The 14,157-nt window shown below is 50.9% G+C and overlaps 1 protein-coding gene across 2 annotated transcripts in view; it reads left to right on the forward strand.

Moving 5' to 3' along the window:
* Nucleotides 1-14,157, forward strand: part of PLCH2 (phospholipase C eta 2) — a 395,254-nt gene that overhangs the window by 357,785 nt on the left and 23,312 nt on the right. Inside the window, exons 16-21 of one of the 2 annotated variants that reach the window (XM_074975802.1) lie at nt 304-486; nt 1,384-1,491; nt 4,663-4,787; nt 11,473-11,557; nt 12,222-12,368; nt 13,863-13,942. In XM_074975802.1, coding sequence (XP_074831903.1) covers nt 304-486; nt 1,384-1,491; nt 4,663-4,787; nt 11,473-11,557; nt 12,222-12,368; nt 13,863-13,942 — 728 coding nt within the window. The remainder of the gene's footprint in view (nt 1-303; nt 487-1,383; nt 1,492-4,662; nt 4,788-11,472; nt 11,558-12,221; nt 12,369-13,862; nt 13,943-14,157) is intronic. The other variant, XM_074975801.1, reaches the window with a different exon arrangement.

Genomic DNA, 14,157 nt, shown 5'->3' on the forward strand with positions numbered 1-14,157 from the left:
GGCATTGAGAAATATTGAGAGATTAGGAGATTTAAACTTTCCTCAAGCATCTTCAAACCTCAGAGACTTGAGTCAAGTTCTGTATGACGGTTCAGATCACTCATTGTACCTGCTCTAGCTTTCTCATCTGTAACCCTTCCATGCACGAAACCAAAGATGATGATGGAAGAGAGAGAAAACCATCTCTGATCAGGTGGTGTTTGCAATAGAATTAGTAGTAACAGATGAGCTATTGTTGGAGAGGACAGTTTGTTTGTTTTTAAGGGGAAGCTGTCCCCCTCTAACTTTCTTCTCTCCTTGCAGTCTCTTCCAGTTGGCAGGTTTCATCTTTCAGCGAGACAAAGGCCCACCAGATACTCCAGCAAAAGCCAGCACAGTACTTGCGTTTCAACCAACACCAGTTGTCCCGCATCTACCCATCCTCCTATCGTGTAGATTCTAGCAATTATAATCCCCAGCCCTTCTGGAATGCTGGCTGCCAGATGGGTAAGCAACAAGGACTTTTTTGTTTCTTAGTTTTTTTTTTTTTTTTGTTGTAACTAGGTGGAAGTCTCGTGTATGAATGAGGTCCCAGAATCTGTCTTTGGCCATGTCTACACTAGCCCCAAACTTCGAAATGGCCATGCAAATGGCCATTCCGAAGTTTACTAATGAAGCGCTGAAATGCATATTCAGCGCTTCATTAGCATGCGGGCAGCCGCGGCACTTCAAACTTGATACGCCTCACCGCCATGCGGCTCGTCCCGACAGGGCTCCTTTTCGAAAGGACCCCGCCTACTTCGAAGTCCCCTTATTCCCATCAGCTCATGGAGATAAGGGGACTTTGAAGTAGGCGGGTTCCTTTCGAAAAGGAGCCCTGTCGGGACGAGCTGTGCAGCGGCGAGACGCATCAATTTCAAAGTGCCGCGGCCGCCAGCATGCTAATGAAGCGCTGAATATGCATTTCAGTGCTTCATTAGTAAACTTCGAAATGGCCATTTGCGTGGCCATTTCGAAGTTTTGGGGCTAGTGTAGACACGGCCTTTGAAAGATAGGCTGAACAGAAAGCCCCACCCACCAAAGACTATGGGGTTACCTCATCATCCAGTTCTCCTGACTTTGGTACCTGGAATATTCCCTGTCTTTCTAGTAGGGTGGGATGCAACTGATGGCTGAGTTGTGGAAAGTAATGCCCTGCTGGTAACATGCAAGAAATCCAAGAGACAGGAGGAAAGAGTGTACGGCTCTTCTTGGAAGTTACTGTCTCTGGAGCAGTGGTATCTTAGGTTTAGGAGAAGGACAGAGTCCCTGTTCCACTCTCTCGGGCTCTCTCTCACCGGAGAACAAAGTTTAAAACACACACTCTCAACAGACTTAATATTGTCACTTCCTTCTTCGCAACAGTCGCATTAAACTATCAGTCAGAGGGGAGAATGCTGCAGCTGAACCGGGCCAAGTTCAATGCCAATGGGAATTGTGGCTATGTCCTCAAACCAAAGTGCATATGTCAAGGTAAGGAAGAGCCAGCTGCTGGGACTGCAGAGAGACAGGAAAGTTCCTGGGGGTGGAATTGGTACTCGCTGAGCAAAAAAGGCATAGCACTGCTATGCATTGTGGGATATGTGTGTGAATTTTCCAACAGTTTCCAGAGTCGTGAGAGTAGCATGGGACTGTATGTGTCCACCAGCTATCGGAAGCCCTTTGAAACTTCAGGCTGTATCCTGCTCTGGCTTGAGCTCTGTTCACATCAGCGAAGTTGTTCCTCAGTTATGCTGGTGTAAGCAAGAGCAGGTTTGGCCCATTGTCCCAAACTGTCTTTGAATGCATTGGGGTGGATTCCTTTTTCATGATACAGGAACCATAGACTTATCCCCTAATGCACTGGGAAGTAGAGACTGCAGGTACTAGCCCTTGGGCTGTGTGTAACTGATCCACATTGACTGCAGGCATGTGATAAATCATCTATTGTAGTCCCAGATAAATTAAAGCTAAATGATGCCATAGCTCCCCACGCACAAGAGAGACTCATCCTCTCTACAGTTTTCATTTTTCATGCTCCCTAGAAACAGCTGAATCACCTGGGTTTGTGGAGGTTCCCCCGGTGTGTACTTTGGATTGTGTGGCTCAAAGGACAGTGTCTTCATCTGCGTGAATGCAGTGAGGATCTTACACACGTCTCACAGCAAACTAACCACTGCTTGCATCCAAAGTGATGCTGGGATTGGGATCAGCAAATAAAATAGACATTTTCTGGATCTCTACAAGGCTCTCATGCTATAAGCCGCTATCTTCTCCCCATCCGCGCAGCCAAATCAGGCAAGAATTCACACACCCCAACAGCACTAAGTTCTGCTCCCTTCTTTCTCTTTAATAGAGACAGAATCCCAATTTAGAGCATCAGCTGACAGGTAAAATGTAAGGTCTGCAGGCTCGGTAGCCTGTCGGGGTGACAAATTGCTCTCCCTCTAGAGCCACAAAACACAGCATGGGGAACTGAGCATTGCTCTAACAAAGATTCAGTAGTGAATAAAGCTGGAAGAGAATTGACTGGTATGCAGAGCAGTACAGGGATGGGACCCAGCCCTCATGGGAGTCACATGTCTTGGTCCTGCTGCATGCGTGTTTATAGGATCATTTCTCAACATAATCATAAGACTTTGGATGGGGTTTTCAAAAGCACTTAAGTATCGTGGGAGCCGTAAGTCCTATTGAAAGTCAACAGGGCCTGGGTTTGTAAGTCATAGGAGGTCTGTCTACACTGCAGTTGAAAACCTGCGGCTGGGCTGTGCCCACTGACTGAAGCTCATGCGACTTGGGCCAAGGGGCTTTGTAATTTGGCTGGGCTCTAAGACCCTGCGAGGTGGGAGTGTCCCAGGACTCAGGCTCCAGCTGAGCCAGGCTGCCTACACTGCAGTTAACGCTTTAGCCCAAGTCAGCAGACAGCATCCAGCCCTGGGTATCTAACTGCAGTGTGGACGTCACCTTAGACATCTTGTAAGTGACACCTTTTGTCAATTCTGTTTCAGAATTTTAGGGGAGGAGGGCTTGTAGTTGTTGCCTTTCTTTTTTTGTACAGTTCTCACCACTGAAGTCTTAACATCACCGTGGCATTCGTTTCCACTTCCTAAGGGAATGCCATGGTAACGTGATCTACTTACAAAAGCAGAGATGCAAAAATTGTACCTCAATTGCCATTACAAGCACTCAGTGGGTGAACTTTTATCAAGTTTAGATTAATTAAATCAATTACGCTAATGTGCTTGTGATGAGAACAACTCTTAAGCAGAGCCTGGTACACGTGGAATATTTTAGGGCTGTGCAGGTGTGCTCTTCCTTTAGGCCTTACTCTCCACGGGTGCCTTTCAGTGAACAGAACCCCTCTTTATAGGAAGAGCAATGAATATGTCCCTGGAAGGCACCCAGCTGTTCAGGGCTGGGTCAGTGTTTGTTTCAGGCTCCACTGATACAGATTTATCCCCAAGAAAGATGAAACACTCTTTTTGACTGTATTGATTTTTCATTTAATTTGTCACCCTCTCTGTCTGAAACCTCTTTATCTAGAATCCTGCAGACTTCTGATAGTGTGACCTTGAGTAAAGCATTGTAATACTGTCTTAGGGTATGTCTACACAGCAAAATTATTTTGAAATAATGAAATAATAATCTATACCACACAACCACTACTTGGAAATAATTTTGAAATAACAGATGGCTTATTTTGAAATAGATAAACCTCATTGTACAAGGAATGTGCCTATTTTCAAATAAGGGCTGTGCAGATAGGGAATAGAGCTTATTTCAAAATAAGCCATAGTACTTCCAACGGCTCTATTTCAAAATAGGCTCTGCTGTGCGTAGACACAATTTCAGAATAGGTTTTGCTTATTCTGGGGCTTCCCTATAGTGTAGACACATTATTCTGGAATAACTTGTTTTGGAATAATAACTCACAAATGAGCTATTCTGGAATAACTTTTCTGTGTAGACATACCCTTAGGCTAGGGCTACGTTGTAGCCGTAACTCAAAATGACCAACACAATTTTCGCAATGCAAATTGCATAAGTTAGTTTCAGTTATCTTATTTTGAACTTGGTGGTGCACATCTGTATCTGCCTCAGTGCACCGTAACAAAATTTATTCTGTACCAGAGTTACCAAAAGTTAGAGGGAACACTGATTCAGATCCAGGCTTTCCATGCCACCAGTTCAGTAACCTACTGCCTGGTGATTCATTTGGCAACATGAGATGTTTGCAACTAAAGCGCTTTCTGATTGTCTTTGTAAGCAAAACAAAACAGCAGTCAGGCAGCACTTTAAGGACTAACAAAATGATTTATTAGGTGATGAACTTTTGTGGGACAGACCTACTTCTTCAGGTCAGATCTTAGTAAGCAGTTTACATTGGTGATCACTGCCCTCAAAAGTATGCAGACTGCTGTCCCAATGTGCTACTTGCTTGTGAAGATTCTCGTGACGGTTATGGTGCATTTTTTGGGTGTTGTACCCATGAGTACAAATGCTTGAGGGGACCGGGCAGGGCTCCTCCCTAAGTGTAGTTGATAACAATGGGTTGTAGATTCAAATAAGCAGGGAGAAAAAAATGGGAAGAGCTTGAAGAAAATGTCACTGTCCATAAAATGGGGCTGGTCCTCCTTTATGTTCTCTGGATTCTTGCCACCACAGGTGTCTTCAACCCAAATTCTGAAGATCCACTCCCTAATCAGTTGAAGAAACAGCTGGTGTTAAGGATAATCAGTGGGCAACAGCTACCAAAGCCACGAGACTCCATGCTGGGAGACAGAGGAGAGGTGAGGAATGGTGACTGAGTGTGGGATAGCTCAGTGGTTTGACCATTGGCTTGCTAAACCCAGGGTTGGGAGCTCAGTCCTTGAGGGGGCCATTTAGGGATCTGGGACAAATAGATTAAAAGAGGTTGGTGTTTGGATCTGCTAAGAGGGCTGGGGACTGGACTCAGTGACCTCAAGACGTCCTTTCCAGCTCTAGGACGGGGGTGTGTGATGAGGCTGTCCTGTCAGGGAGCCTGGGTGCTGCTCCAGACCAGTCCTTCCCTTTTTTCATTTGTTTCTATGGGGGACACTGGACTTGATTTTGAATATCTCATGCAGCTCATTAGCTTTGCAGAGCACCAGGTGCCTTTCCTCCCTTAAGCATTGTGGAGCTCGTTAGTTAGAAGAGCCAAGATGCTCAATCACTGTGATGGCTCAGTTCAGTGCGGTACTCTCCAGCTCCCCAACGGAGCCAGCAAGACCCAGAGTCTGTCCTTAAAAGTGGACAAAACTGCTGAGCTTGTTTGCCAAGGTAAATGCAGCTACCCAAAGGGTCCCTCTCATCCTCAAGCTGTCTGGATGCTCTTCCCAGCCTCCCACTCCTCAGCACAGGGCAATTTGTGCCTTCTTTGCCTGCCCCCTCTTCAGTTTGAGCTGTAGAGGGCCTGTGCGTCTGTCTGTCTGTCTGTCTGTCATGGCAGGACGTTTTGTTGTCTGAAAGCCTCCGGTTTCTCTGATTGAAACAACATTAGACAGCCTGAAGTTAACCAAAATTATAGCCTCTTGACAGTGTGAGGGCTTCTTATTTCTGCTGCTGTTCTGCATCGAATGCTTGGGGAGCGTGGCCGGGTGGGAGTGGGGCTGACACATGACTCCGGTGATTTCATGTGCTCCAAGTGTGCTGGGAGGGAGCGGGAGCGGGAGCAGCTCCGTTCCCCTGGTGCGTGAGATGCACATGGGGGAGGGAGGAGCTACAGGCCGCAAGTGGAACCCCAGTGCACCACGGGCTGCTTGCGCCCATTGAGGTGAAGGAGGGCTGCACATGCAGCCAAATCACTACAGGGGGCTGCCAGCACTGCCTTAGCTGCTTTTGGCATCCTCACTCTTCTACTTTGTTGGCCTTTGAGAGGACCTTGGGGCTCCAATCAATTTTCAGGACCTCGTTCTGCTTGGTACCAGCTAGGAGTCATGAAAACAGAGGACCAGCCTGAAAGCCTTTTGCAGAATAGCGCTGTAGGAGCAAGGTTATTTGTACTGACCGTTCAGCTGTCTTACAAGCAGTACGGAAAGGCAGTAAGACTCTTATGTTTTTCTATACTGACAAGGTATCCCATATGCTTACAGTTGAACATTTGTTTTCTGCTGATCACCAGAACTGTAGCATTCAGTCCAGTCACTCTCGGGCTTTTGGTGTCATCCCAGTTTAGCTTGTTCCAGATATGAGATGGTTCCTTGTCATTTTTGTCATTTTCTTAGACTGCGATGACTTCAAAAGGCCCTTCTCCCTGCTGATATATTGACCCGGGGTTGTACACAGTGTTCAGGGAGCAGGATACAATGGCTGAAGGCAGTAGCAAAAGGATTGAACTAATTGTTGAGCTACTATTCCTCCTCCTCACTGTTGTTAATTTTAGTTCCTAGAAGTCCCAGTGGAGACAAGGGCTCCATTGTTCTAGGTGGGTATAAACACAGAACAGGAGACATGCTCCGTCAGGAAGATCTTAACTCTAAACCGGTAGCAGGAGAAACATCAAGCAGAGGTCATTTGCCCAAGGTCAGAGATTGGAACAGAACCTAGATGTCCTGAGTCAGTCTATTGTCTTATCTACTGGATCAGGCTGCTTCACTCGATATCCAGACCTTCCGTGACCAGAAGTTCCCTGAACTTGCTCAATTTGTTGTCCTACAAGTTGCCTCCATATAACTTCTTTACAGTGGTGACCATGCTGAAGAAATTCTTAAACCTTCTGCTTAGATAGTAACAGAGAGGTAGCTGTGGTAGTCTGTAGTCTATCAAAACAAAAAAGCAGTCATGTAGCACTTTAAAGACTAACAAAATAGTTTATTAGGTGATGAGCTTTCATGGGAAATGAGTCTGTGCCACAGAAGCTCATCGCCTAATGGCTATGTCTACACGTGAACGCTACATTGAAATAGCCTATTTCGATACATCGAAATAGCCTATTTCAATGAATAACATCTACACGTCCTCCAGGGCTGGTGCCGTCGATGTTCAACATCGACGTTGGGCAGCACCGCATCGAAGTAGGCGCTGCGAGGGAACGTCTACACGCCAAAGTAGCACACATTGAAATAAGGGTGCCAGGAACAGCTGCAGACAGGGTCACAGGGCGGACTAGCGCTTTCGAGGCAACAGCTAGCCGCTCCCTTAAAGGGCCCCTCCCAGACACACGCAGCCTGCAGAGCACGCGGTCTGCAGAGCCATAGGCACGCACACCTCGAGTGATGCAGTCATGGGCCCCCAGCAGCAGTAGCAGCCAGAGGTCCACCCAGCCGCCCCTGTAGGAGCAGTGCTCGCCCTGCTCCATGCCATGCAGGAGGCAGCTGATCACATCCTAGCCACAGAGGAGGAGCTGCCTGCAGGGGAGGAGGAAGCAACCCCCAACCCTGCAGCACGCCCCCCCGCCTCACACACCGCCAGCTGTGGAGCTACCCCACGAGCACCAACTGGTGGGAGCGGCTGGTGCTCGGAGAGTGGGACGACAACCGCTGGCTCCAGAACTTTCGCATGAGCTGGCAGACATTTCTGGAGCTATGCCAGTGGCTCACCACCAAACTGAGGCACCAGGACACCTTCATGCGGCGTGCCCTCCGTGTGGAGAAACGGGTCGGCATCGCTGTCTGGAAGCTGGCCACTCCAGACAGCTACCGATCTGTGGGCCAGCAGTTTGGCGTTGGCAAGGCCACCGTCGGGGCTGTCCTCATGGAGGTAAGAGGACCCATGGGGGGAGGGGGAGGCAGCCCTGGCAGGGGAAGGGAGCCCTGGCAGGGGATGGGAGGGGAGTGGAGGGGAGGGGAGCCCTGGCAGGGGAGGGCCACACACACCCTACACACCCCTCACTGGTGCTCTCCCATGTGCTTCCCCTGCAGGTCGTCCGCACCATCAACGCCCTGCTCCTCCACAGGCTCGTGAGGCTTGGGGACCCGGATGCCGCCATCACGGGGTTTGCCACCCTGGGCTTCCCCAATTGCTTCGGGGCTCTGGATGGGACCCACATCCCCATCTGCACCCCGGAGCACAGTGGAGGACGCTACCTAAACAGGAAGGGCTACCACTCAGTAGTCCTCCAGGCCTTGGTGGACAGCCGGGGCCACTTCCTGGACATATATGTGGGCTGGCCTGGCAGCACCCACAACGCCCGGGTATTCCGGAACTCGGGCCTGTGCTGCCGGCTGGCGGCGGGGACCTACATCCCCCAGCGGGAGATCCCTGTGGGGGACACCACCATGCCCCTCTCTGTCATTGCAGACGCGGCGTACCCCCTCCGGCCCTGGCTCATGCACCCTTACACGGGCCACCTGTCAGCCAGCCAGGAGCGCTTCAACCAGCGCCTGAACCACGCACGCCAGGTGGTGGAGCGCACATTTGGCTGCCTCAAGGGGCGCTGGAGGTGTCTCCTCACCCCACCAACATCCCCCAGATTGTGGGCACGTGCAGCGCCCTCCACAACCTCGTCGAGAGCAAGGGGTAGGCCTTCTTTCAGGGCTGGGCTGTGGAAGCCGGCAGGGCCGATGTGCAGCCACCCGCTGCCCCCAGTCGCCAGGTGGACCCCGAAGGGACCCGGGCCCGGGTCTGGGAGGCCCTGCAGGCCCAGTTCGACGAGGCTGCAGGGTGAACTCTGGCAGGCCCCCCACTGCACCCCCCCCATCCTCCACAACACTCCCTGCCCCTACGCCCACACCACAGAGCACCCAAGAGCACACCCCCCCACTTTTCTTATAAATAAAAACAGACATGTTTTTCATCAAACCAGAATATATATGTTGAACTCTTATTATTATATCATAACTATGTACAGCCAAAATAAATATTATGTATATACTTATAAGATGAAAGGAAAAAAAAAGGGGAAGACAAGGAAGGGGGGCATGTATCATCATAACATAACAGAAGAGGGGTCTAATACATTAACTATTTACAAAAGATAGGTGAAGGGGATATATGCAAAGGGGGGGGCCACGTCTTGGGCCCCACACCCCCTAATGTCCAGCGCTGGGGGTGGGCGGCCGCGACCCGTGCCTTGGCCTCAGCCCACGCCGGGGCTGGCTGGGGGCTGGGCAGACCGGGAGGTATGGCCGGCGGGTGTCAGCTGGCCCGAGGTTCCCCTCGGCGGAAGGGCCCTCGGTGGCGGATGGCGGGTGGAGCAGCGGGTGGAGCGGCAGGTGGACCAGGCAGGGCGGGCAAAGCGGCGGCCAGTGCGGCATGGGGGGCCAGGTAGTCTGCGATGCGCTCACATGTGTGCATGAAGGCCCCCCATGCCTCCTGGTGCCAGGCCAGTGCCCCCTCCTGCAGATGGAGGCGCCGCTCCTCCACCCGCAGGCACTGCTCGGAGACCTCCAGCTGCCGACGGAGGATGGCCAGCAGCTGGGGGTCCGTCGCCGTCCGTGGGTGGTGCTGGCTCCGCTGTCATCCCCACCCTGGGGCTGGTCGGTGCTCCTCTGAGGGGCTGGCCTGGAGTGATGGCCCTGGTGGGCTCTCCGGGACCATTGACACCTCGCCGGCGCTCTCCAGTCCTTCCGATGGTGCAGCTGCAGAACACGGGGGGAAGAAGAGTGGAGACAGCCGTTAGTGTGGCCCCCGAGCTGTGGCCCTTGTCCCCGACCCCTCTGCTACTGGTTCCCCATCCCCGTGCCCGGGAGATGCTGCTGCTGCTGCTGCTGATGGGTGTCCCAACCCCTCCTCCCAGGGGACCCTAGAGGTTCCACTCCCCCCATCCCCAGGGACGGGGCATGGCATTGTTGTGCTGGGGGGGCAGGGGCTGATGCACTCTTCTGAGGGACATGCCACTGCTGTCCTTGGGGCCATGGTCATCTGGACATGTGGAGGGCCCTGGTCATACCTGTTACCCCCGCCCCTCAACCCTGGGGGGTGTGCACCGGGGGGATACATACCTGATGGTCCGCTCCCACGGTTGGGAGACACCCGGTGGGCGGACGCCCTGCTGGAGCTCCGGGACGGGATGTGGATCCGGAGCCCCCCATCACTGGAGGAGGATCCCCCCTCCTCCTCCTCCTCCGGTGCCCCAGGGGTGGGCTCCTGGGGGGGCCCCTGGGGTGCGGGGCTTGCCTCTGGGGTGGACTCCACCTCCGGGGTCTGCTGGGGCTCGTCAGCTGAGGTATCAAGAGGGGCCGGAGGGAAGGAGGTGTGCCGGGGGCCCAGGATGGCCCTGAGCTCCCTGTAAAAGGGGCAAGTGACGGGGGCGGCCCCAGATCGGCCGGCCGCATCCCGGGCCCAGGCGTAACCCTGCCGCAGCTCCTTAACCTTACTCCTGACGTGGTCAGGAGTGCGGGCAGGGTGACCCCGGGTGTCCAGGCCGTCGGCCAGCTGAGCGAACGCATCCGCTTCCGCCTCTTGCTCCCCATTACCTGGAGCACCTCCTCCTCACTCCAGAGCCCCAGCAGGTCCCGAAGCTCGGCCTCCATCCAGGAGGGGCCCCGCTGCCGCTTCCTTGCCTGGCTGCCCGTCTGGGAGCCCTGGCTCCCCTTGGGGGGGGTGCCCTGGGGGCGCTTAGGGGGCTGGGGGGCAGCCATTGCAGCAGTGGGGGGTTTGTGTGGCTGCAGAGGAGCGTGCAGGCTGGCCGCGTGGCTGGGCTGCCGCCTGCACACGCTCTCAGCTTCCTGCACAGGAAGGCAGGGGGTGGGGACCTTTAAGAGGCCGCTGCACGCAGCAACCATTGAGCTCCGGGGCTGGAGAGAGCGTCTCTCAACCCCTCAGCTGATGGCCGCCATGGCGGACCCCTCTATTTCGATGTTGCGGGACGCACAATGGCTACACATTCCCTACTTCGACGTTGAACGTCGAAGTAGGGCGCTATTCCCATCTCCTGATGGAGATAGCGACTTCGACATCTCACCGCCTAACGTCAATCTTAACTTCGAAATAGCGCCCAACACGTGTAGCCATGACGGGCGCTATTTCAAAGTTGGCAGGGCTACTTCGAAGTAGCTGGCACATGTAGACGTGGCTAATAAATGTTACAGCAACGAAGGGTCCTGTGGCACCCTTCGTTGATGAAGTGAGTCTGTGCTCACGAGAGCTCATGCTCAAAACTTTTCTGTTAGTCTATAAGGTGCCACAGGACCCTTCGTTGCTGTTACAGATCTAGACTAACACGGCTACCCCTGCGATCCTAATAAATGTTGTTAGTCTTTAAAGTGCTACATGACAGCTTTTTTCTTCTGCTTAGGTGTACACTGAGTTTAAAGATATTCACCTAGAGAGCTCTGTTAACTTGCTGTCAGCTGTAGCACCCGTTTTGAATCAATTTGAAAGTGATCATAAGATGATGATTAAGGTGGTTATGTTCCAAATGTGATGTGGTCCTACATCTTTTAGCAGCATTACCCCTATGCCCATGGCTTTTTCATCTACAACAGTGTGTGATGCTTTGGTAGTTAAGATGAGGTTATTACACGATTTCTGTTTTTAAATTTTTTTAAATATTCTTTCCTTTCTCTTTTCCAGATTATAGATCCATTTGTAGAGGTAGAGATCATAGGGTTACCAGTGGACTGCTGCAAAGAGCAAACTAGAGTAGTTGATGACAATGGTAAGACCCTGTTTTGCTCTGGTTTGTTTCTTCCCCCTTGCCATCTAACACAGTCTTGGACGTTGAAGTTTGAAGGGTCATTTTGTCATATGGAGGCAAAATGGGCCACACTTGGGACCCAATCCCTTTAAGTACATGCTCAAGTGTTGTTAACTTCAGTGATGTTTACACATATGCTTCAGTGTTTTGCTGAATCTGGGCCTCGGTGAGGGAGTGTGGTGTAAGTATAGTCTTGATGACATGAGATCAGACAGAAATAGATTAATCAGTAGATTTATATCACTCTCGTCTCTTTTAGAGAAGAGCAGTGGTCAGGACAGCAGACTGGGAGCCCGCAGCTTCTCGGGTGTATCCACACTTTGTTCTGCCGTTTGATAGGCCTTCAGAGAAAATAAAAATGTTCATGAGAAAAATTAAAATCCCGTCTTCCTTATGCCATTGCGGCTCCCACTGATTTGAGTGGGAATTCCGGGTGTGCAAGGAATGCAGAACCAGAACCTTGAGGGTCGATCAGGAATGTCAGTGTAGACAGCTGTTCATTTCCTCTCCTGGCGATGTATCTTCAGAACAAAATAGCAAGAACTAAATGGGGTTGTGGGCACTAGCTGGGGCTGCCAGGTGCTACTGCACTATACACAATAAAAGCTGATTCTCTGATTGCCAGGTTTCAATCCGATGTGGGAGGAGACCCTGGTGTTCACAGTGCACATGCCAGAGATTGCACTGGTACGCTTTCTGGTGTGGGATCATGATCCAATTGGGCGGGATTTCATTGGACAGAGGACAATAGGTTTTACCAGTATGATGCCAGGTAAGACAATGCTCTCTGTCTTGTGACATACAGGATTCATTGGCTGAGGCTTTGTTTTATTCCATCATTGTGACAAGCAAAGTTTCTTCCAGGAGAGATTTACCACACGTGTACACAAGTATATATCTGCACTGGGGAGTTGTGCTGACTTGGTGGCTAGAGCAGGAGATGGGCTAGTTAAGACTCCTGGGTTCTGTACCCACATCTGTCACTAACTTATTGTGTAACTATGACCTAGTCACTTAACCTCCTTGGGCCAGGTTTTCAAAAGTGCTCATTGTCCAGAAGTTCCTACTGAGAACAAATTCTAGATCCATATTTAGGCCTGTGTGGAAGCAGGTGTTGACCTCTTTTGGAAAATATGGCCTTATGCTTCTCATTTGCCTCTGTCACAGACATGATTTGTAGCTTAATTAGAGAATGTCTTATGATGCTCACAATTAAAAGCGCTATTGTGTAGAAGTGCAGAGGGCCAGGAGAGAATTCGTGTTCCCTGTAAGCTGAGAGCTTGGGAGGTCAACCAGGAGAGATTCAGATGCCGCCCAGCTGATTAGCAGAGCACCCAGAGCAGCTCACAGTGGACAGCATGTGTTTTTACTGGTGGTGCACATCCACACATGCCTCAGTGCACATAAAATTTATTCTGCACATGGATGGAAAAAATTACAGGGAACACTGGTGGGAACGAAGAGACCATGCTGGGCTGGAAAGACTATATAAATTGTCCATTTCTTTCTGGTCTGTTGTGCTGTAAATTTTATTTTTTCTCACGTGTTATTATTTGGCAGCTGTTGACTTTGGATAGTGTAAATGAAACAGGATGACTTGTATATACAGTGGGGCAAACTTCAAAAGCCTTCCTGAGCCAAGCTGGAGTCTCATTGGGCTTGCATTTGCTGGCAGCTCACCAGCGGCCACAATTGTTACTGGTGCTAGTTGAAAGTAAAGCAATCTGCTAGCTGGGCTGCTGGTGAGATCTGGGGATTTGTTTTTGTCTGTTTTGGTATTGTCTCTATTTTCTGCTTTTGGGGCAATCTTATTTCATAAAAGAGCAGCCTGTGTGCGCGCTTTTTTCTCTGTCTGTCCGAGCTGAGGAAATTTCAGTTTATTTGCAGGGGGCATCCCCTAGCCCCTCATCTGGGTAATGATTGTAATGTGTCCTGGGAGTAGTCGTAATGGCCAGGGGCACGCTAATCAGTTATACACTGCAGAATTGGCAGCAGTGATAGTGTAAATCGGGAAAAAAAACAGAGTGACCGTTTTTTCCCTATAATAAGGAAGGGACGGAGAAAAACATCAGTCAGCTTTGAAAATGGTGCAGCTCTCACACAAATCAAGTGTGGCAGGATGATGGACGAGCCTGAACGCTCAGCGGCTGGACATGGCTGGGAGAAAGCTTGTTAATTTTTTCCCTTCAGCTCGAAATGGGAAGTGTGTAGTGACAGGAGGCTCTCGTCTGCTCTCCCTGTCAGCTCTGCCCGCTCTGTGTTTCAGGCTACCGGCACGTGTACCTGGAAGGCATGGAAGAGGCATCCATCTTTGTTCATGTAGCTATTAATGACATCTGTGGTAAGGTGAGTGACTGCTTTTGCAATGGGCTTGGTGGGTGCTGTACAACGCAGGGAGGAAGAGGACCCGGGGTGGTGCACAAGCTAAGCCATTTATGCAATCCAAATAACTGCTACTGTGTGTTTTTCAGAGTAACCTGAGATCTCTTTAAACATCACTGTAGCATAAGCGGGTGGCATAACCAGGTGATAAGAAGCAGTGGTGCCAAGAGGCACCATGG

This window comes from Carettochelys insculpta, chromosome 23 (assembly GCF_033958435.1).
Source record: "Carettochelys insculpta isolate YL-2023 chromosome 23, ASM3395843v1, whole genome shotgun sequence".
Classification (NCBI taxonomy): domain Eukaryota; kingdom Metazoa; phylum Chordata; order Testudines; family Carettochelyidae; genus Carettochelys; species Carettochelys insculpta.